The following is a 25499-nucleotide window of genomic DNA, read 5'->3' on the forward strand; positions in this document are numbered from 1 at the left end:
TCATTATAACTATAATATAACCAGCACAGCATCTGGATTTGTTGACAGTGTAGCAGCCAGCCCATTTTTCCAAGTACAAAATATTTTATTACAAAAAGTACAAGATACAAAATGACAAGCTTTATTACACTAACAACATAGTTCTCAAAATCCAGATTACATTTCATTTATTACATTAATGCCAATTCAAGAATGTTGCGTGTACAATATTACAGTATTGCTTCTTCACAGTCCTGCAGGAAGTGATATGAAAAAACACTGTGCTTCATTAACTACCTACTCTCAATGAAATCTCCTGTCCTATCAATTTTTCATATACTTTGTGTATTTCAGTGCAGATCCATCATATCTGAATGTGAGGAGAAAGTGAAAAGTATCCATAATGGATATCAGCCTCCTAAATGCAAAGAAATGAGTGAAGAATGTGACTATATGGAAGGAACTGGTGTCCGTTTTCATTTACTAAAGAAAAGTTTAATTCAAGTGTGTATTTTACCTGCTCTCACAACAACACATGTCTTTTTGCACTCTTCTTCTGTGTCAAAGCGGTTCTGGTTCCCATCACAGCCTCCGTACCAGAACTGAGCGCAAGAGTTGGCCCGCGGGTCGTAGTACCAGCGGATGTTATAGTCCCGACAAGGGCCCTGATCCAGGAGCAGCTCACAGTGGGGTCCAGAGATACAACTTCTGAACATAGATAAAAAAGAAAGGTTTACAAGATTACATGTATTTCATATCTTGTCTGGTGAACAAAATATTCAGATATTTCATTAGGTTACTTGGTTTGTATTAATGTGAATCTTCAACTATAGATTTATTTGTTTATTTTTTGTTCATCAGACATTTCAAATAAAAGAAGACTGCAGAAAATATAGACAATTTGATGACAAGATGATCTGGAATGCATGTGATATCACACATCCTGCACATGCTTGTGCAGCAGACTTCGCAGTTTTAAATAAGTTAAAAATTAAATGTCATAAAATGACTAAATCTAGTGATGCCCCCCACACCCTCTATACAGCATAACCAATAAAAATAGTCTAATAATAATAATATAAAAATATAACAGAAAATCAGTAAACAGACTTACAAGGCTGTGATATTGATAAAAAAAATTTTCTTGAAGGCCTGTACTTTATGTAACATTTATTCATGATAAGCTTCATTAAAATGTTGAATATATTGTGTGTAATGCTGTCCAGTAGCCTAGGCCTCTTGATATAATTAATATAAATTAATAATGTTTTAATTTCTACAATATAATAATTTTTTTAATTCAAAATAAAATATTAATAAATCCATCAATGATGATATCAGGTCACTATGGTCAAGCAGGTTTGTTTACACATTAAATTCATAGCAACAAGAAAAATATGTCATTCCCTCAACATAGGATTTTGAAGCTACAACATTTCATCACGTTCCCACGAGTTAATATGATGTTCCCACGAGTCAGTATGCCATGGCCATGACAAAACGTGAACCCAAAATGTCCCCTCTCGGTCAGTGTAGTTTCCTTTTCAGTCGGTCACTGTCCATGTCACATCGGTACTGACTGAAGAATCGGGATCTTAGAGAGACCAATCTATTCGAGTGTAACTAAACTAGCCAATGCAGAGTGGCATGCGATAATTGCATCCAGCTGCCACTGATCGCAGCGCGAGTATAATTATGCAGCAGGTGCAACACATACTCAGCTTTACACTTCGGAGCTGAGCTCCTGACTACTCTTCTGAGAGAAGAAGACTGAACGAGTTCAGCAAGCTTTTTCGAGCTCTTGGTGTTGGAGGTATGGTCCTTCAGCAGTGGTAGGATCTCTTGTCGAGTGGATTGCACACATCTGGATGCACTACCCCCTGTTTTTAGTGCAGGCAGTCAACTCTCCTGAGCTTCAGCACATTAAAAGAACTGTCCCTAAGCTGTCCCTCCCCTCTCAGGCCTGTAGGTACTCGTTGACCCTGATCAGCAGTGCGTACGTGGCCTATGGAGAAGCTGCCTCTGCCCTACATGCCATTGACGAAGGTCACCGCACAGTCTCTGGATCATGCAATGTCCATGATGGTCGTCTAGGAGCACCATTTCTGGCTGAGTTTGGCCGTCACTGACATCAGGGAGACCGACAAGCTTTGTTTCCTGAACGCCCCCATGTCCCAGTCCGGCCTTTTCGGTGACACGGTGAAGAACCTCACCCAGTAGTTCTCGACTGCACAGAAGCAGACCGAGTCCATCATGCTCATCCTGCTACCACAACACTGTCTGCACAGCATACATGAACGTGCTGATGGAGTAAACCCGGTCTGTGTGAATGGGGTGCGCAGAAGTATACAAATACATATGTTGACAGGCAGTCGGAAAAAAAAAAGTCGAAAAGAACAAACATGTATTGGTCCCACTTAACTTAATGATTACTATAAAAATGTGAAGAGATTTTGAACCAGCATAACAAATTATTTTGAACCAAATCACCTATTGCACCTTTGATATTTCAATGCATCATATTAGATTAATCAGTTATGTATGTAGCTAACCCATACATCACTACCTGACTTCAAAGCCATGCTTCTCTCTTCTCATGTCTATAATTTGGACCACATGCTGTTGCAAGCTAAACAATCAGAGCTCAGGGTGCCACCCAAAGTGCTGCTATAACCAATCAGATTTTTTTTTTTTTATGGCTCAGTACTCTTTGCACATCCCTATTTGTTACACCCCATGACGTCTCCTTTCCCTCGTTCAAGGAATGCGGGTTACATACATATTGTTTTCTATTTTAATATTCATATTCATATTCACTTATTCCTGTGATCAAAGCTGAATTTCAGCATCTTTACTCCAGTCTTCAGTGTCATTTGATCCTTTAGAAATCATTCTAATATACTGAAATTTTATTTAATTTGAATGCATCTTTGCTGAATATATGCTTTCACGTCTCTCAAAATAAATAAATAAATACAAATCGTATAGATCCATAACTTTTGAACAGTGGTGTATTTTATTGTGCATTAATGAGTGTGTTATGTTTTTACCTTTAGGTAATGGTGGTCGTGGTGCTGGTATAAGGTGGGTGGATGTCCAAGTGACCGTTGGAGTATCTCCTCTACCACTGCTCTGCTCTGAAGGGTTTGTGTCTGGTGTCTCAGGTACACGTTTAACCTTTAATTGAGTGATCAATTGAAATGTGAAAAACACTCCAAATCATTGTTAAACACAAATAAAAAATTCCATTCATTATTACTAAGCCAAGACACCCAAGAAAGTGTCTGGTCACGGTTGAGACTGTCAGTGCACTAACCTCATTAATGTCTGGAGCTGCTGATGGAGCAAACGTGTCTCCTCTCCCAGTCTCATGAGTGACAGTGTTCATCCCTGAGTGTGTTCCTGTGTTCTCTCTGTGGACTTCATTTACACTGGTGCCATAACTGTATCTGCCGTTACCGTTGACGCGGTTGCCATTAATACCATATCCGTTTTCAAAACCATTAATGCGACTGAAGATAAGTGCTCCGTTTTCATCCTCACAGATCTGATTGACCAGTTTGGACTCCAGAGCTTTATAAAAGTGGATTAAAAAGAGAGAAAAGCAATATTAGATATTTAATTCTACCCAAATGTAAATATCGTATCAATTCCAGATTAAGCCTATCATTTGGTTCATTTAAAATAAATAAATAAAAAGTCAACTATTATTAAATATATCAACTTTATTTAATTGATATTAATATTTAATCTGCCATTCAAAAGTTTTTCTCTTTTTTTTTTTTTTTAAACAAGAAATTATATATTCTTCCAGGATTAATTTACCTGATTAAAAATGCTAGAAAAAACAGCATTTTTTCCCCATTAATAATTATGAACATATATATCTCAGTTTTTAAATTTATTTTTTTTAAGTTGGTTAATGATGAATTGTAATGTATTAGTAATGAAAAAATAAAAAAATAAATTTGATCAAAAACTTAATTTTGAATTTTAATTCTTTAGATGTTCTTTAGAACTTTAGATGTTGAAGTACAGTTCTGTTTATACAAAAATTTAAATATTTAGCATATTTATTGAGGTTAATGTAAAATGTCTTGACTTAAAAGATAAGATAAAAAGCAATGTTAAAAAACATGCCAATGCTGGTTAACAAGCAATAAATAAACAATTTTTGGTGGGGAAAAGCATCAGCTTATGCATACCTCCATATGTACAGTATTCAGTTATGCATCTTGCCGTCACCAGAGAAGTACATTCATAAAGTAGAAGTATGTGAATTGGTTCACTCAAGCTCACTGAATCTATTACCTGGCAAGGTGTTGAAGTCATCTATGTAGAACATGTGCTCACTGTCAGGCTCCGACGCAATGAGATTGAGCTCCTGGAAAAACTCTTCCTGTGTTGGATAACTAACGTTAACAATCCCCAGAGCATACATCTCAATGTTGGCTGCATGCGCCTTCCTGACTGCAATTTCCAGCTTCACAGGCTCCCGTTTATCTGTTTGTCCATCTGTGATGACAATGGCAACCTTCCTCACGCCAGTCCTTGCACTGTAAAACGCTTCCTGAGTTGCTTTGTGGATGGCAGAGCCAGTGTATGTGCCCTCGCCGATGTAGTGAAGCCCGTGTATCGCTTGTTTGACCTCTTGTTTGGTCATGTAGCGAGCGAGGTTGAACTCAAGCTTGACCTCTAAGCTGTACAGAACGAGACCGACTCGGGTGGCATTATGCCCCACGGTAAGTCTGTCAACTAATGCTGCCACAAAGTCTTTGATGATCTCAAAGTTATCAGGCCCGACACTTTCAGAGCTGTCAATCACAAACACCAGCTCCATGGGACGCTCCTTACACTTGACTCCACAGCCTGAAAGACAGTACAGGACATTTAATGATAATTCTTTAAAAAAATAACAATTCCATAAAAATATGAGGCAGCACAACTGTTTTCAACATTGATAATAATCAGAAATGTTTCTTGAACAGCAAATCAGCATTTCAGAATGATTTCCAAAGGATCATGTGACACTGAAGACTGGAAGAATGATACTGAATTCAGCATTGTGTGACAGGAAAAATATATTGTAAAATATATTACATGAACATAAAATAATTTTTTATTAGAATTTAATTACCTTTTTTTTTTTTTTTTTTTTTATCACACCAACCCCAACATTTTGAACAGTACATAAAGCAAATTATGTTAAAATTTAATGTGGGACACACATACCACAAATCTCCCAGATCATTCGGATTATCTCTTCCCTCTAAAAAAACAAACATCATTTGAGTCACTAAAATGCATATGAAATACATACAATATATGAATAAACAGCATATTTTGATAAAATGTGAAAGATGTAAAAGACACACTGTTAGTCCAGATTCTCCTTTGATTCCTGGTTTACCCTGAAACATGAGTAAGAGAGTTATAACATCTCAAAGTATACACAAACGGAAATTACATCACAGAGATATTTGCCTATGTGGCACACATTGAAATTGTATTGGGATGTGTATTTTGTTGCATGCTGTTGATCCAAATCATTTATTTAATTTCACCCGACAACATTTTTCCAAATGACCTCTCTGCCTACTATTTATGCTGCAGCCTATATGAAATAAGAACTCATTTGCATTATGACTGATTTGAAATGCTTCATACAGGCAGAAACTCTGTAAACGATGAGATTAGTTTACTAACTGTTTGTCCAGGAATGCCAGGATCTCCCAGATTACCTTTAACCCCCTTCATCCCACTCTCACCCTGACCTCCACGATCCCCCTGAAAAACACAAATGGGCTTCATATTAATACATTGTATGAATATTCAATCATAACACAGAATATATAACAAAGCCTGAGACCTTTGACCCGGTCATTCCTTCTCCAGGAGGTCCTCTTGGCCCACTCACCCCCTGTGACCCCTGATCACCCTGCAATAGTGTACAAGATTGTGATGTTATATATGCATGGTCAACTCTTAAAGATTTGTGTATGCCAGTGTCTCACCTTTGGTCCCTGTAGGCCTTGTCCTGGCGGCCCAGTTGGTCCAGGAGGTCCTGGTCTTCCCATGTTTCCCTGTTTTGTTCACACAAATCAAAGGGGGAAAACACCGTCAGATTAATTGGTGCTGAGATAAAAGCAGCAGTGGAACATCTGGAATGATGTTTTTTGTTACTGGATTACATTATCAGGATTTGTTGGACACATGTGTAAAAGATTTGGAGCAGGTGTGTGTGTGTGTGTGTGTGTGTGTGTAATATACGATTATGGATACAATATGATGATAAATGTGGTGTAAAGATGATGTGGTAATTGATGAAGCCTTTGAGGAATGGCATGTATTCTATAGGAAGTTCATTCAGGGAGACAGAATGCACTTACAGTCTTACAGGGATCACAGATAGAAGAAATACTTTACAGATAATATAAGAAGTGTTTTATCCCCAAAATTATCTGGATAGATAAGCCACAAATTAATAATTGTGTAAACAATTAGCAACTCAAATTAGCAATCTCTTTGCAGATGCCACTTTAATTTTTTGTAATATAAAAATATATAATAAGATCAAGTGTTTGGTGTTAGATGTTTTAGTTAAATAAATAAATCTATTCTGCGCACCAAGGCTCCATTTATTATTATTATTATCAAGTATTTCAGTAAAAACAGGAAAATTGTGAAATATTATTACAATCTAAAAAAACTTTTTTCTATTGTAATGTATTTCAAATTGTTATATATTCCTGTGATCAAAGTTGAACTTTCTGCAACATTGCTCCAGTCATCATGATCCTTTAGAAATAATTTTAATATGCTGATTCGCCGCTCAAGAAACATTTCTGATTATTAACAATGTTACATTGTTTCTCAGGATTGTCTGATGTATAGAAAGTTAAAATAAATAAATGTATAAAATAAACCTTTTAGAACATTATACAAGTCTTAGTTTTGATGAATTTAATGTGTTTTTGCTAAACAGAAGTACACATTTACAAAATTAACATAATATTAATATTCTAAAAACTTTTGGGTGCAACTGTGAAGACTTTTAAATGTGTTCTTTAACACACACACACATAAATGTTTCCTCTTGTAATATGGTGAGGAGCCTTCATGGATGTGTTTATAATTTATCTTAAATCAAGACTAAGAATGGCTGAATGAAATTGACAAGGGCTTAATTATGATATCATTAACATTCGTCTGTGTTTGGTGACATACAGGTGGTCCTTGTAGTCCTTCCCCTGGAGGTCCAGGTGGGCCCGGTAAACCTCTAAATCCAATATCACCCTGAGACACAGACATGATGAAATACTTGTGTTTACACCCCATCTGATGATAATATTCATATACAGATGATCTATTTTAGGTGACACATAAGTACAGTCCTACCTTTGGTCCAGGTATCCCTATGCCCTCTGGACCAGGTTCTCCTGAAAGACCAGGAAGACCAGGAGGCCCCTGCAAACAAATAACACACAGCAACAGCAAAATATGACTTCATTGTGAATTACGAGAACTTCATTACAGAATGATGTCATGATCACGAATGGTTTTTAATAAGAGCCCTTTTTAACTCACTGAGGGACCAGGATAGCCATCCCCTTTATATTAGAGTATTAACAATAATTAAGAATAAATTAACCTTTGGTCCAGGAGGTCCATATCCCGTCTCTCCTATTGGACCAGATGGACCTGGCAGGCCCACGTCACCCTACAATGAAACATTACAATGCTTTTTTACAGACATAATGTGCATTTAAAGGTTTTTTAACACATATATTGTGGGCTCCAAAAGTCAAGTCATCATTAATTATAAAGCACTTTTTACAATTTAGATTGTGTCAAAGCAGCTTTACAGTATTAAACAGGGAAATAGTGTGTCAGAAAGTGGGGGTTTTTATATTACAAATAACCAAAAACTTTTATTTCCATATTGCAATAGAAAAGCTGTTACTCTTGGGCCTGTTAAAGCACGTCCCGGTAGTCCAGGTAATCCCATTCTCCCAGGGGTGCCAGGCTGTCCCTACAAAGACATTAATAAAGAACAGAATGACAATTTATATATGATGTTATATAATGTCTATGTAGTAAACTATTCCAGACTCACAGCTGAGCACTAGACACTCACCTTTGACCCCGAGGGTCCGGCTATTCCTGGTGGCCCTGGTGACCCACGGATTCCCCGCTGACCCTGATCACCCTAAACAATATTACATTAACAAAACACTACATCAATTAGCATCAAGTTGGGGTTTACAGTATAAGACCCTCAATGAAGTTATTAGTTTGACATGCATGGAAATCTCACTCTCAAAACTTCAGTTTTCATTTGATAGGTTTTTAAGACAATTTTATAAAGTATAATGTGAGAAAACATGAGAGAAACGTGAAAGAGATACTTTTTCACCCTGGATGCCCACTCCTGCTGTTCCTTCAGGGCCCCTCAACCCAGGGGCTCCAGTTTCTCCCTGAAATACACACAGTGATGAATGTGTCTGGCCTTTCCTAAGGTGCTGATGCTAACTAAATCTTGGATGAATTGATTCATGAGATTAAAGTGTGCTTGGTACTTTCTGTCCTGAAGCGCCATCCTCTCCTGGTACACCTGGTAATCCTGATAACCCTGGAGCACCAGGTTCCCCCTTCACGGAATAATTCAAATATTAAACATGAATTAATTATGCAAATTATGAAAGAAAAGTGGTGCTAGTTTTATATGGTTTCTAACTGGTCAAAGCTGGGCAGTTTTAATCATTATAATACTATGACCTGGTGTCTTCAGTTGGATGCTTAACTAATTTAACCAGAAAAACTACTGTGTTTAAGAAGAATGTAATGATTTTACACATGCAGCCATTATTTTAGCATCATCAGAGTAAAGTGAAGATGACTTACTTTAGCTCCTGGTTCTCCTGCTCCTCTCTCTCCTGGTGCACCGATCTCACCTGCTAAACCTTGATCACCCTTCAAGAGCACATTTGGAAACATTCAGATGATTTCATAAGTTATCAGACAACATTTATCCAACACTTTAACTATTTGAAATTGTGACATTGGCTATAGCATGATAGGAAACTCTTGCCTTTGGTCCAGGGTAGCCCTCACCCGGTGGGCCTCTGCTTCCCGGGGGTCCACGTGGTCCTTCCACACCCTAAAACAAGCATATCCTACAATGCATGGATGTACATTTTTACATCATGCTCAGATCATAAGCTTGTCAGCACCTTCTCTCCTTGGATCCCCCTCCAGGAAGCCCCACTGGTCCTTGAAGACCGGGAGGACCAATATCACCCTTTAGACAATAAACACAAATACATTATTGCAATTACACACCTCAAAGTCAAGCATAAGCAAATCTGTCCAACCGTGTTCAATCTAGTTCTTCAAAAGATTTGGAATTTGTAATAGACAGCATTGATATTAATATCTTGGCCACATGCTGATAACTGATTGAACTGTTACATGAGCCTCAGAGAATGGTATATTAAAAAAAGCAATTTATGCAAAATAGTTACGACTGAAACTTTTCAGAGCTAAGAACATTTCATATTCATTTTTAAAAGTTTTGAAAGAAAACTAAACATCTATTATAGAGCAGTTTTAGGGTTTAATTAACCCGCTCATGAGATCTGAGCTCAAAAACGAAAGTGATTATTTCACTTAAAAATCTAATTTCATTTAATCAATCTGAATGTTTTACCTTGTCTCCTCTAATGCCAGGACCTACTGGTCCTCTGGGTCCTCTCTGACCCTCCAGACCCCTCTCACCCTGTAAAAGACAAAAGTTTAAACCAACATATTTATACCATGCATTGCCATCCCATTTTCATATATTTTTGTTGTTGTTTATCCTGGTGAATGTCACAAAAATGTGGAGGTCACAATTCACCCTAAGATCAAAAGAAAAAGCTATATTTGTAGAGAGGAAATTAATTCATATTTTAGAACCATTAAGACATTTTGCATAATGCACAACAGCTTCTCAAGAAAAACTCATGATCATGCTAAACTGCATTTAATGTTTTTAGTCTTTCTACTTCAAAATCTCATGTTTTATTCATGGTTAATTTGTTTCTTTGTAATTCTTTGTGAAAATTACAAGCAATTTGTGTTCAATTAGGTTAAAAAAACACCTTCAGCATCTTGTTTTCCCCATTGCATGTTGTTGCGTTGTAACAAAAACACGATTAAAAATCTAATTCTGCACTGTGTCAACAAACCTCTGACACTCAACTTGTAAAACACAGTGCTAGCAACGCCAAAGTCATTGTTTTGATTCCCAGGCAACGCATTAACTGAAAGCACTTTAAGTTGCTTTGCATAAAAGCATCTGCCAAATAGATAAATATATCTGACATACCCTGCATTTCTCAGATACAGAGTAAAACAACAGCGAGATCAATTATGTTCCTCAACTGAATAAAAACAGAAGAAAGAATGCTGGATTACTCAGAAAATTAATTGAGGTCAGAAGTTACAAAGTTCAGACATTTCAATAGGTCCTTTGACATAAACCCTTCCACATAAGACACAACTTGAATAAAAACATATTATACCACCTCATAACCTTGACATGGCTCACGCACACTGCGTTCTGAAAATGATGAACCGTATGCAATGACAAGTTTACCTTTGGTCCTGGTAAACCCTCTCCTGGAGGGCCCTTCTCTCCTGGCAAACCCTGCGGCCCCTGTGCCCCCTTCAGAGTAAACAAGATTGTAGAGATTAATAAGACAATGTATTCCATCACAATAGCAACCATCCATGAGAATAATTACCGGCTGGCCCGGCACGCCAAGCCCAGGTGGCCCGGGAGGACCCATTCTGCCCTGAAACCCCACATCTCCCTACAGATTTAAAAAACACACATTATGATCACAGATACAAGTTCACTGGGTTCCTGATCTCAAGAGTTTCCATATAAAAGCTAACCTTTGGTCCAGGAAACCCAAAGCCAGTCTCGCCCTTTAATCCTGGCGGTCCGGGAAAACCTCTCTCGCCCTAAAGATGCAGAACCATATACAACAATAATAACAATAATATGCTCTCTATACCTCTCTACCATATTGAAAAGCCCACACTAGACAAGCATTTAGAGAGACAGTCTTAAATTTGTAAAAAAAAAAAAAAAAAAAAGAGTCCTAAGACTTTCTTTTCAGATGTTTTATTCAATATATCCATATGTATTTAGATTAATGTACTAACAAATCAATGCATAGAAATTGGATGACTGCTATTTGATATGATATGATATTGAGAGAAAGGTGATAAAAAGATTATTGTGCCATTACTATAAAAATCTACATGTTGAAATGTTAAATACTATAATTTTTTATTTAACCTTTATTTAACCAGGCAAGTCAATTAAGAACACCTTCTTATTTTCAATAACAGCCTGGAAGGAGAATTCATATCTCCTGAGAAACATACAAACCTTTTTTACAAACGTAAAAAACTTTTGTTTTTGTGCTATTTAGATATATAGATTTAAGTCATTAAAAGCCTCTTGGATATAATTAAAACTATCCTGTGCCTGTTTTAAAACTTCACCATATGAAGATCCTACAGCATAAAGAGTGAATATAGGTTTTCTGACTACAGATAACCTAAGAAATATTATTCATGTAAAATTAAAAAAGGGTTTGAAAATGGCCCTAACACAGAGCCCTGAGGGACCCCTTTATTAATAATTAATGGTTTGGATAATTATTGATCAATCTTTACATATTAGGATCTGTTAAATAAATAGAAATATAAGGTTAAATCTGACACACCAATACTAGGCAATCTGGATAACATTCCTAGCGTCTGTTCACATAGAATACATTTTCAATTCCACTGCATTATTATCCCATTGTTTCTCTATACAAACACATTCCTAGACAGGCGTGTTTGACTGTTGCAGTCATGTATCATGTCTTTTGCAGTGTCTCACATGCAGGGGCGATTCTAGGATTTTTTCAACTGGGGGGCACAAGAGGGGACGCGATTAATACAGAGGGGCCAATCTTGTGTTGTTTGAACTGTATATCCAAATCATTTCAAGAGTTCAGTAACCTTTAAAATCAGTAATAAACAGTGATACCCTATAATATTTTAATAGCAGTTATTCACTGCTCTAAATAAAAAAAAAATCAAATACAATTTGTATTAACTTTTCACTTTACAAAAGTGAAAGAAAAACTGTAATAAATAAAATAATCCAATGTATGAATAGTGTACAACTCACAAATAATAATAATATAATTTATTTATAATAGCCTTATATAATATATATATATAATAGCCTTCTTTATATAAATGCAGAATAACATTAATAATTCATAGAAATAAATACACAATTAATTAATTAATATAACTAATATAAATTTAATATAATTTCATAATGTTTTTGTTTATTATCCACATCCCATTCAATTTGCATAGCAGCAGTTGCAGTAAATTTGCATTGATGAATAAACAAAATCTACTTATGTCAAGGCTAATTAATCTTGAGCATATTGATTTAAAAATATCATATATCCATACTATGTTAGAAAGCTACTTGTTCAAAAAGGTAGCTTTAATTTAACATGTAAAATATGTGGATCCTATAAAACAGTTTAGAATAGCTTAATTAGTCCAGTGTTGTTTTAGTATTAGTTATTTATTTTGCTATTTAATCATGCATTAAATAATTATGTATGATTTTTTTGAGAATGTTTCTGGGTGTCATCAAATGACGTTTTGTCAAAAACTTCTGTGAAGGGAGGGAGAGAGAGCTTTGCAGGGGCAGACAGCAATCGCGGAGCACCATGGTGATTTAGAACGCCAACTGAATTTATTAGGAATCTACAGACGCAAATAGACTAAAGGTGTAGAAAAATAAAGACCTATATGTGTATTTTGGACTTTTTTTTTTTTTCACCACAAGTCTGAAAGAAGACATGTTACTGAAGACAAACAGGCCAAAATCTCAAAATTGACCAGTAAAAAAACCGATGTTTTTGCATGTGTCCAGAGGTGGGTAGAGTACCCAAAAACTTTACTCAAGTAAAAGTAAAAGTAATTCTAGAAATATTTACTCAAGTAAAAGTAAAAGTACTAGTCTTGAATAGTTACTTGAGTAAGAGTAAAAGAGTATCGGATAAAAAAATCTACTCAAGTAGTTAGTTACTAGTTACTTTAGGTCATATATACGGAGCCTATTTTTATTTAGATATATAGATAAATGTATGTAATGTATGTGTGCGTGTGTAAATGTATATATTTCATCAGCCTTTACTCCAATTTATTATAAAACCCTGTCTGTTTACTTAAGTAACAGATATAGGTTTCATGCCATAACATATTTTTAATACGACTGACTTTAACTTTCAATGTTAAATTCACATTTAATATAATGTGATATAAATATTGCTACTAATCTTTCATTGTTCAGAAAGAGAGCAAATAACATTTACATTATTAAAGATAATTTTCACTGACAGTCTAGATTGCAATCACTCTCAGAAACTCCCATTAAAATCACTGAAACTGTTAACACTGTGAAATCAATATCTTAATTATAGATTCGTACACACATCTGCACTTTGTTGTTTCTGACGAGAGGATTCGCCAGAAAGAGGTATTCAGTCAGTGAGCGAGTGAAGGAAGCACCGGCATTTCAGCGATGACTCATCGGAACACCTCTGATTGGCCATTGCATTCAAAAGAATCGTGTGTGATTGGTTATAATGCGCAGCGCTGTAAAAACACGTCTATCTCTGGCTCAGCGCCAGCAAGCGATCACAGATCTGAATTTAGCAGCTGATGATATGACTTGCTGAACGTACTCGCACCGGTGTGATTGTATTAAAATTAATAAAATCTTAATCGGCTATTTTTTGTCTTTTGGAAGCTGCATTCAACTTGACTCCCCTCTGTTATAAGCCACACACGTACAACAAACTACTGTCATAGTGGTATCGTGTACTGTAATCGAATGTAGCCCAAGTTATTACCTGTTAAACAGTAGACAGCACACACGTTCATCTAATAAGGATCTCCATCGCAAGCAAATAATAGCCTTTGCAGATTTGCTTTCAATTCAGTGCAGTTCCATAGCCACGTTTTCAACGCTGCTGATGATAAACGTTACAACTCTGAGTGAACCGCTTCAGACGCTCAGCGCGTTGCTTCAGGGAACTAAACGACTCCTTCAAACTGATTCATGAACCAATTCACTTGTTTGCCAATTGGTTTGATCAAGCCTTTGAACAGAATTGACTCAAAAGAATGAATCATTCGCGAATGGGCATCGCTCATTGCCCAGAGAAAAATAGACGGCGCGTTTGGAATAAACTGAAGCATTTATAACATTTATTGCATTAAGATAAAGTAACGAGAGGTGCGTCGCTCACAGTAACGAAGTAAAAGTACAGATTTTTCCCAAAAATTTACTCAAGTAAGAGTATAAAGTACCCATTTTTAAATATACTCCGAAAAGTATTAGTTACCCCGAAAAATTACTCAAGTAAATGTAACGAAGTAAATGTTACTACCCACCTCTGCATGTGTCTCACCCATATAGACTTTAAAAAAAAAAAGTCTTAAGTGTGGAGCGTTAGATAAACATTACACGATTTGTTTCGTCACCTCACTTGAGTGAAAAAAGTCGCTAATCGACTGCATGATTCAATAATGACTTTATTAGAATTGCTATTATAGTTTTTTTAAAACCATTGCTTTAAATTGCGTTGTTGCCTTTATCGGCTCGTTCGGCCGAAATCGTAACGCAGTAAACCCCTTTTAAATTCAGCATCAGAGGAGCATAGTAAATATAATGATTAGCATCTTGGTCTGCTAGGAGATAACATCGTCATCGAACCTGGTCTGTCTAACACCGAAAGACGTTAACGTTAGTACCAAACACTTCTTGCACTGCAACAACTCGCTAATCGAAAAACATCAGCTATTTAAAATAGGTGCTTTTTTTTTTGGAAAACAGCAGCTCGCTATTCTTAGTCCTCGTTGAGAAGCATCGCGACTCAATCATGAGTTATTTACTAAACTGAAAGATTATAATTTGAATTTGTGAGTGACAGACAAGTAGAAATGTGGGGGCACACTGGGGGGCCAATCAGTTTTCAGGAGGGGCCAGTGCCCCCATGGCCCCTCCCCTGGCTACGCCACTGCTCACATGCAAACACGCAGTGCTCAAGTTAAAAGAAGTTCAACTTTTAAAAACATGTCTCTAGACCTTTTTCATAAAATTTTTGGAGCACTATGAGGATGAAGAGTGGATCACATTTACATCTAAATGGTGATTAGTATACATGGAAGGAATCCCAAAACTCAAACTGCAGCAATAAACTGCTTACGTCCATTAACAAACACTTCCATCTCACAAAAGGTTCTTTAAATTGAAAAAAGGTGCTTTGTGATTATTAAAGATCATTAAAATGCTTCTATTTTGTTTTGGTTTTTTAGCAGGAAACCTAAATGGTTCCTATATGGCATCACTGTGAAAATCCTCTTTTGTAATCTTTATTTTGAAGAATTGCTGAAAAAAAATGCTGCTTTACTGTATTTGAAAGCAGACCTTGTTGAATCAAACTCACTTTTTTGCCTGGTGGGCCCTCAGGGCCAATGTCTCCATTAGGTCCAGGCAAACCCTGCAGAGAAACATAACGGAGTAATAAAGTAAACTACTAATGAAAAAGAGAAAAATGCATTTTTTGAATTTTCATAAATGAAATCTGCTTCTCTGCTTCCTCTGTTACCAACAGGACCCTCCGGACCCTTTAAAAATCAGATTCAGCCAGTTAAAAATAACGCATTTTACTGTACATGAACTGTAGATCTGAAATGTCACTCACTCGGTCTCCTTTGACTCCTGGTGTCCCACACTCCCCTCGCTCAGCCTATAATATATATATATATATTTATTTTTTTAATAGTCATTATCAGTATATACATAAAATTTAAAGGTTTGCCCATTCATTTTTGGAAAAATATATATCACTTTTGACATATGATGTACACTCAGATAAAGTTATATTAGTTGTCTTAAAAGCTGTTTTATTCTTCATAAATTACACATTTGAAAAAAAATTATATTATACTATTTTACTATTAACAGTTAAAAACATTGTAACATCAGTCAGTACAACATACAAAATAAATAAATAAATAAATAAAATTCTGCACCATTGTGGATTGCATATAAGACATATAAAATTTGTATTTGTTTACATTTAGACATTTGGCAGACGCTTTTATTCAAAGCGATTAAATTGCATTTAATGAATTCTTTTTTTCTAATCTCACCATGAGATGCCATTGCTAGCACAACCAATAATTAGTAAATCAGTCTATGATGCATTATTTTACCTTTTCTCCTTTGTATCCAGGTTTCCCCTAATAATCAATAAAGAAAACATGGTGAGAAAGAGCAATTACACAAGCAGGTGATGTCAAAATAGAGTGACTTTAGCCCTTGTTCTGGACAGGTTCACCTCTGTCCCGTCTCGTCCAGGAGGACCGCTAAATCCGCTCTCTCCCTGCAGGAAGTGTGTCTCATTTTAGAGGGTAACACAAATCAATAATGACAAACATGAGCGGTAATTTAAAATAACTTTGACCTTGTGCCCTTTAGGTCTTGGACTTCCGTCTTCTCCAGTACGACCCTTTTTACCCTGTGGTTCTCAGAGAAATAGAGTTAATTTAATAATGATTCAGAACTGACGGGTGCAGAATTATTTAATTATGTTTATGTGTTACCTTCTAGACACAGAAAATTATTTACAATAATAAAGATACACAGTTTTATAAATAGGCTGAAATTGTATTAACTTAAAACAGCAGTCAAGCAATTTTCTTTCAAAAAAAAAAAAAAAACGTTCAATATCTGAATTAACTACTTTTCAGCAATATTCAAACAACTTCTCTCCACCAAATAAAATTCAGTATGGTTTCATCAAAATGCAAGACGTCTATTGATTGTATGATGCTTTTCTTATATTTTTAAATTGTATTCTCCTTTTTAGAGATCGACATTTATGATTATAAACTGTCACTGTCTGGACAACAAGTTGTGTGAAGATGCTAAAAAAAATAAGCAACTCAAAAAAAAAAGTTTAGTATGTCATAAGCATTATAATTATTCAACTGTAATATTGTAGCATGTTCCGCCCAATGAAGCCACTTTGATCAATCTGGTGGGCATTTGTTCTCTTTATTAAAAACATGTGGAAAGGCCAAATCTTTATATTCATTTATGCTTTTTTGAAACACAATGTGAGGCTCTGGAAAGGGTTTAAAGAATGTGTTACACTTACAGGTGGTCCGCTGGGTCCTCGCTCTCCTTTCCCACAAGCGCATTTTGGGGAAAGGGGGCACTGTTAGACACACACACACACACACACACACACACACACACACACACTGCTTTAGTCACAACAAATAATGTTGCTTATAAGTGTCCTAAATGAATTCTGTCAGTCAAACACTTACCACTTCATTAGCCAGCTCAGTCTAGAAAGAAACAAAAGTGGAAAAAAAAATGAATTTACAAGAAAAGATTTATAAAAATTATATAAGACTTCACACAGACTATGTGTGTATAAATGTTCAAACAAACTTTTAGAAAACTGAAAGGTCCCATATTAAGGCTCTTCTCAATACACAACAGGTTGCTGGAAGAAAGTCTGCCTTTTTTAGATAGTGTGCTTGCATTTGCATAATATGTTTAAGAATGAAAAAAAACAAAAAAAGAGATACGTTTCCAACAACATTCCTTGGAAGATCAAGTTTAAGGTCAGTGATTAAAGACAAATGCCGTAATCTGGGAATCGCAGGCACTCAGAAGAACAAAGAAAATGTAATTGCAACACATTAAGTAATTTCATCTTGATTGCAAACAGTGCACACAGTTGACATAATGACACAGTAGCTGATTAACAGATGTAACTCCAGCGGATGAGACAGTCGAGCAGCAGAGAAGATGACAATGTTGCATGCGATTTCAATTTTCCTGGCCTTCTGATTGTCTCATTGACAAGCACCTGCATCAACAGTCGTTCCAGAGCAGCTAGTGTGTAGAAGGCTGGGTGAGATATTCATCCTTCATGCAAGATCATGCTGCTCATAGTACCCTAAAGCTCTGACCCAGCACAGTCAGTGAGAAACAGATCTTCACTGTGCAAATACTGCAATCCATTAACTGTTATTCTGCTCTAACTATATCTGCTAAGAAAAATCTAACTGGTCAAGCAGACTAACCAGATCTTTTCACATTCAATACCAGAGGAAGAAAATGTTCTAAGAACATCTTAATAAACCTATTTGACTACATCAGATGCACAGTTGAGAAGCTAAATGGAAAATTCACAACATATGTACAGGTATACAAAATAAATAAAAAAATAATAAGAGAATAAACTGGAGTATTTTTACCCTCAGAATCTGGATCTACCAACCACAAATGTCTGTTACAGATATCACTCTTTTGCCCAACCACTGAGCATAAAATCAGACATTCTGACTGGAAAAAATGATTAAACTGGTCTAATAGCTCAGTGATTGTTTAATCAAAGTAGTCTTTCAGCTCCCACCAGCACAATCATGATTTACCAGGTCAACCTCAGTCCCATAAACTGGTAGTGTAGTGGACAACCAACTTGGCCAAGGATGTCAACCAGTCATAAGAAAAATGGTCAAAACCTATAATAAGGGGCCAGAACTTTCACAAAACACTCTTAAGAATAATATTCTTCTTAACTGCCATTATATTTTTATTTTCTTTAACTTAAAATTATAGATATTTGTGTGCCAAATACTTCTAAAGAATGTATTTAACTTCTAAAAATGTCTATTATCTTTATTTTTGCCATTGTTCATAAGAAAGATGAAAAAATAACCACCAAAATTTGAGAACTTCTTGCCCCCCACCCCCCCTTTACATTTTGCTAATCCAGACTAAAGTAAATCTTGATAAAACCATCAGTTTAAAACACCAAAACCAGGTTTGTCCGACCAGACAGAACACTTACAACTATCAAAGGCTGGGTTTTTGTCAGGCGTGATGTCACAGGCTTGGATGTCTCTCATGTGATCTGCTGTTTTCTATTAGCTAGCAGGAGACGGCAGCGCTGGATAACATATTCAGTCGTAAAAGTTTCCCATCCTTGTGCAGATGCTGTGGGACACAGAGGTCAGCTCACCACATTAAAGATATTCTGTAAGTTTATACAACTCCAGAATAAGATAAGATCCAGCATTCCTGTCTACTAATAGAAAACAATGCTAAAACAATTAGCCAAAGTCAAAAAAAAAAAAAAAGAAACTGTTGAAGGATTTTTCATGAGTTCATCCTTATATCTAATCTGATTGAGTTTATAGTAAGCATATGTTGGCGTTCTGTCCTGGGGGAGGGCTCCCAGCCGGAATATAGCCAGAGCCCAGAGGACTCCCCCTATCCTTAGTATGGGATGAGAATAGATTAAGAGTGAAGAGTTGGGGTGAAGGAGGGATGCCAGAAAACTTTTGTTGGCTAGAGGTCAGTAGGCTGTGGATATACAGAATATACATATTGTTTAAATAAGGATGATTAGCTAAATGGGTTATACCTGTGCCAAATTGGTTGATTATCTGATCATGCTCCTTCCGAATACGTTAATAAAACATAAACATGTGATGAAATAGACGGATGGAATCTCACAGACAGACACGACATGCATCTTACATGCATTGAGACACACTCGATCAGGTTTTGGCACCAAGCTTTTTTGCAGTTTTGCTTGTATCACATTTGTTGAAGGAATACATAATCAACTCTTTCCATGTTCTCAGGACAGATACAGAGATAAGACGATGCATGAAGAGTGTTTTTAGTAGCATAAACCCCGACACACACACACACGCCCCGCTTAATCTGTGATCCCTCAAGAGATATAAATCCTTCATTTGGGCCTTCACAAGCATCTGAACTTCATAATTTCAACACTTCAACTTTTGTTCCTAAGGACCAAAAAACACTGCCACCATAAAACTTCTTTGTTTGGACAATCCTGAGGGAAATTTTATTGCTCAGAATTTATTTTTTCGTGACATTTTTCAGATGTTTCTTCAAACATTCCTCAGGAGAAATTAAAATAATGAGACAACAGATAATTTTCAGTATACACAAGTTACTATAAAATGAGTGATGATCCAGATCAAATAATTGTTTTTAATAGAAATTGAGTTTATATTGAGAGACTTCAAATAGCATCACAAGTCTAGGTTGATTAAAGAAGTCATTGGCACCAATTTCTTCAATCTTCAGTCTGCAAAAGTTGATGATGGTTGCCGAATGTCAAAGTCTTCAGATTTTGGGCAATCGGAATCAACAGATCTCACAGAAAATTGCTAAGTTTTTGAAGCACACAGACTTCAGTTTTTTTCTTCAGACTTTCACCATTTCACCTATTTATTCCACTGAATAATAAAATAAGTAATAGAATAGAAAAGCAGGATATAAATTGTGAGAAATAAAATAACAATTGCAAGATATAAACTCGCAATTCCAAGAAAAAAAGTCAGAATTGCAAGAAGTAAACAATTGCGGAAAAGTCAGATTTGTGAAATAAAATGTCACAATTACATTTTTTTTCTTTTGAGTGGCAGAAAATAGGTTTCCATACAATCCAAATTGCTTAGTGATGCCTATTCCCAGTTTTATTTATGCCTTTTTTTATTGTGTGGTGCATTTCAGCCTTTAGGTTCACAATGCTTCTGAGGAAATTCTTAAAGAGATAGATACAAGAAAAATGACAATTCTGACATCATTTACTCACTCTCATGTCAGTCCAAACCTGTAAGACTTTCGTTCATCTTTAGAACACAGATGAAGATATTTGAATAAAATCTGAGAGATTTCGGTTTAGCCATTGAAACTCTATGCATGACCACATTGTGTTGAAATGTTGAAATGTTTGAAATGTTCAGAAAGAGATCATAAAACTAATCCAAATGAATTGAGCAGTTTAGTCCACATTTTCTGATGAGACTCAAGATGTTAAGACCTTTTGAAGTGAAAAAGTAGTAGCACTGTAGATTATTAATGGCGGGACAGAAATCTCTCAGATAAATTTTCATTAAAAAAATGTCATATAATTTGTGCTCCAAAATTTAGAACAACATGAGGGTGAGTAAATGCTGACAGAGTTTCCATTTTTGGTGAACTATCCCTATGAACTATTTCATAGTAAAATAAGGGGTCTAGCAGGACAAAATGTTCCATTTGCTCTCATTCATGTCTATCAAAAACATTTAGATTTTTATTTCCAATGGAAAAACACTTACAATCTCTTTGACGATCTTGTCTACGACACCTTTGTCCTGTTGGCTGTGTACATAGCGGACATCCGGGGGACTGGCCAGGAGCCGCAGCTGTTCCACATTGGCAGCGGATGTGAAACCCACTGTGAAGAACTGAATCCCTTGGTTCTTAGCATCAGCTAAAGCGGAGAAGATATTAGGATTCTTGGGATGCGACTCGCCGTCAAACAGCAGAATGGCCACCTTCACGCTGTCAGGGCCAGACTCCTCCAGATAGATGCGTGTGAGGTTGGTGATGGCATAGGTGGTGTAGGTACCGTGCCCTATGTAAGGCATGGGCCCGATGTGGTCCTGGAAGGTGGGGACGCCCCTCCAATCTTTGAAGGACTGTTCGATGATCACATGACTGCTGTACTGAAGGAGAGCAGTTCTGAATTTCAAGCCCTGTCCAGTTTGGAGATGGATGTTTCGTATCCTGCTAACGAGATCAGCAACAAAATGTTTCTCTTGAGCATGGTTGTCTTTGGCGCTTTCTGAACTGTCCATCAAAAAACCCAGTTCCAAGTTACAGTCATCTGAAAGATGGGGAAAAAGACAAAAATGTATTAAACATTTATCTAAAGATATTAATTTGAATCTATGTTAAAACGTTAGATTGGACATAAATAATATATTTTTATGCATATTTGCTTCTTGCATGTATTGTGACCAAACATGATTTACATTGTACCTTAACCTTGACTTCTGATGTCATATTGATTTGAGTTTTATAGTGTTTTACTGTGTTTTTGCATTTTGTGTAGCTTGACTGCTGCAAATATGTTCTGATATTGAAATTAAGAGTTTAAGTGATAAGATTTTCTGAAGATTCTTTAAAAAAGATAATTGTGGCCTACAGAAAAAATTTAACAGCATGCAAGGCTTATTATTGTTAGCAAAAACTACAACCAAAAGCATTTAAAAAATACAAATATAATGAACAACTTAAAATATAACATCTTTACACTTATTTTATTTCAGCCAGTTGACAAAGCATCATTCCATTTTCATATGACAGTTTTTACAATCACTATGACATATAACAATTTTCCAAAACTCTTAATGCAGTTAGCACAACATCCGTCTGTGTAGGCTATACAATTAACACATTTCTTGTTGCTTTGACACAAAATGCATGCAGTTAACACATTTTAAATGCTTGAAATTCTTTCACACACAAGCTCAACCAAGACCAAAACAATGAACTTTTACTGCCAAATTTACAAACACTTTCGCATTATATGTCAGAACAGATAACATTATTTTCAAAACCAAACTTGTAGTGTTCCTGTAGCTCAGTGGTAGAGCATTGTGTTAGCAGCGCAAAAGGTTGTGGGATCAATTCCTGGGGAACAAGTGTTAGCCTGAATGCACTGTAAGTCGCGTCTGCTAAATGCATAACTTTAGGCTAAAGTGAACAGCTGTTCAGATTGTGAATTTAAACACAAATATGTCTCCATATTTGATAGAAAATCTGATAAAGGGTCTTCTAAATGTAAATGTACTGAAAAGTGCACTCCTGCATAAATGTGAGATTTTACAGTAGAAGATCTGTACCAAAGAATGGTGCCAGAGAAAAGGGACAAGTGGCAGAACACTTGCCAATATATGGGATCACGTGGAACAATGCGCATTCCACCATTCCCAGAGCCTGGAAGTCTCTTTTCCTTTCCCTTTACTCCCCTTTGCTCAACCCCACTGAGGAGTTTTATTGAGCCTGGAGATGGAAGGTTTTTCACCATTGTCGCTTCAGATGTCCCTCCAGGATGCAATTGATGCTGAATACCAAGACATCACAGCCGAACAATGCCAGGAAGGAAAAGGCACACCAAAAGATTCTTCCCAAGATGCATTGCCAGAGAAAATATCAGGTGTGATGTGGATGAGAGCATGTGGCCAAACGCAGAATACCAGGCAGATTAGATTATATTTATTTATTGATTTGTTTGTTTGTTTTTGTTTTTTGTATTTTTACATAATACCGTTTTTTCAGTTGCCAACCTTCTTTTTGTCTAATCTGTAATTTTAAGCAATTTTAGGTAACAGATCACTAAAATATTTAGAAATAGCTGATTCCAGTCTCAGTTAGAGGAATAGTCAGGTGTTGAAGCTCTTTCCATTACATCAACATAGTGTAAAAAACCTATTTTAATTGGTTTTGTGGATGCAGAACAACACAAAGAATCATAGAGAGAAAAAAATTATGCCTAGGACAGGGAGATGAATTGATCAGAAAAAGGGAGAAGAAGAGGTAAGGGAGGAGGTAAGAATGTGTGCTGGACTGTGCATTTTTATGTTTGTTTGTTTGTTTTTCCCTCTTACACATGTGAAACCTATGAAAGCTTATTTCTGAAATGGAATATAAAGGGTTAAAGGTAATTGTGACCATTTACAGTAATGTTACAGTTACAGTAGGCCATGCATTTTGTAATTTTTGTTGATCTCTGGCATCAGCTACCATGGTCAAGGTTCCAATTGAATTCCTGCATAGAGGATCCTATTCTATTGTGCAATCTATAAAGTAATGACTCATTCAGTTACATAAAGTATGTTGCCAAGAATGAAAACATTCAACATTTAAAAATGTAAAATAGGTTTCAGTTAATGGTAACTAAATTACTGTAAACTAAAATACTGTCTATGCAAGTAGAACTGAAACATGTATGTCAATCATGTACAAGAAAGTAATGTAGTTTTTGTAAAGCCATCAACTGTTCGTATTTTGACAGTCAATGTTCCCATTGGATAGAAAATAGTTCTAATGTTTTGTCCAAATGGTTTTGAATTGGGTTTACTTGTGTTTTGATAGATGACATATGTAGAAAAAAAGTATTCAGCATTTTGAAATGTAGAGTTTGTATTTATTTAACAAAATGTGGTTTTGGCCGGAAAATTAACTATTAGGCTAATTCTGTGATGTAGGTGTGTTGCTGTGTTAAGAGTTCAGAGAAAGTACTTTAAATATAGGTAAACACTTGTTTTTTTTTTTCTAATGTCCTGTTGCAAATAAAGCCTTTACTGCAGCAATTCTGTCTGTCTTTGTTCCCCCAATAAACCGTTCGTTCTATAAAGCTAGCCTCTGAGATGGATCATTCAAATTTAGAAATGAATTTCTGCAGCAAAATAAACAAAATACTGTTCATGCATTTACTAAACCAAAAAAGAAATGACTAATGCAATATACTCTCTATTGAATAAGGAAGAAAAAAAAAGTAAAGATAATAGTTAATGTGAACCAGCTGAAATGTCTCCAGTAAATCACATTTATGATGAAGATGTCAAAGAGGACATCTGCACCAGGACATTGAGCAAATTCAGAAGCCCTGGAAAGCAGAGCAAACTATGTGACCCTGGAGCACAAAACCATCTTAAGTAGAAGGGGTATACAGTATTTGTAGATATAGCATACATTATATGGGTCAAAAGTATAGGTTTTTCTTTTATGCCAAAAATAATTAGGATATTAGCTAAAGATCATGTTCAATGAAGATATTTTTTAAAATTCCCACCTTACATACATCAAAAATAATTTTTTTAATTAAATAATATGCATTGGACAATGGACAATTTAAAGGCGAGTTTAATTTCAGATTCCAGATTTTCTAATAGTTGTATCTCGAGCAAATATTGTCCTATCTTAACAAACCATACATCAATGGCAAGCTTATTTATTCAGCTCCATCACTTATGTGATGTATAAATCTTATTCAGCTACATCACTCTGACCATTATGACTGGTTATGTGTTCCAGGGTCATATATAAACTTTTCTTGCTCTTGCTAATTATTTAAATCAGTTTAATTTATTTTAAAAATCATAATTAACCATACCCTGCCTCTGTCTGACATACAGTATGCATGAATTAAATCTGTTGTAGTGATCTTATACCACCTGGACCAAAACCTTACTTGTGCTTAGTTGAAGCCAAACAGGTTTTTTAATTTGAAAGGCAAATACAGTATTTTACAAGCCACTTGCTCATGAGCCACCTGCTGTGTTGTGCTGAACAGCAAGAAATATTTACCATTGTTTTTGGGGATGACATTAGAGGTGATTGGTTTATTTCTTCCATTTATCTTGTCTTCTAAATCAACATCATCTTCAGCAGCATGGTCAAGTTTACCCAGCTGAGCCAAAACAAGCTGCATTCCCAACAGATAAACCAGCCAGCTTTCACAGAGCCGTATCAT

General features: G+C 35.9%; 1 protein-coding gene across 1 annotated transcript; it reads right to left on the reverse strand.

The window, feature by feature from the left end:
- Positions 1-225: 225 nt before the first annotated feature.
- col28a2b (collagen, type XXVIII, alpha 2b) lies at positions 226-25499 on the reverse strand. The gene is given in 37 exon segments (XM_052558078.1): positions 226-233; positions 497-667; positions 670-687; positions 3030-3156; positions 3296-3552; positions 4291-4848; positions 5212-5248; positions 5355-5390; positions 5686-5766; positions 5849-5917; positions 5994-6062; positions 7207-7275; positions 7378-7446; positions 7567-7594; positions 7596-7699; positions 7943-8011; positions 8117-8188; positions 8388-8456; positions 8559-8630; positions 8884-8952; positions 9071-9139; positions 9213-9232; positions 9235-9280; positions 9689-9757; positions 10619-10687; positions 10767-10835; positions 10921-10989; positions 15570-15632; positions 15715-15750; positions 15828-15872; positions 16342-16368; positions 16467-16511; positions 16593-16646; positions 17289-17348; positions 17464-17484; positions 21295-21845; positions 25334-25499. Coding segments are annotated over 37 exon segments (3531 nt in total).

This window comes from Carassius gibelio, chromosome B6 (genome assembly GCF_023724105.1).
Source record: "Carassius gibelio isolate Cgi1373 ecotype wild population from Czech Republic chromosome B6, carGib1.2-hapl.c, whole genome shotgun sequence".
Lineage (NCBI taxonomy): Eukaryota > Metazoa > Chordata > Actinopteri > Cypriniformes > Cyprinidae > Carassius > Carassius gibelio.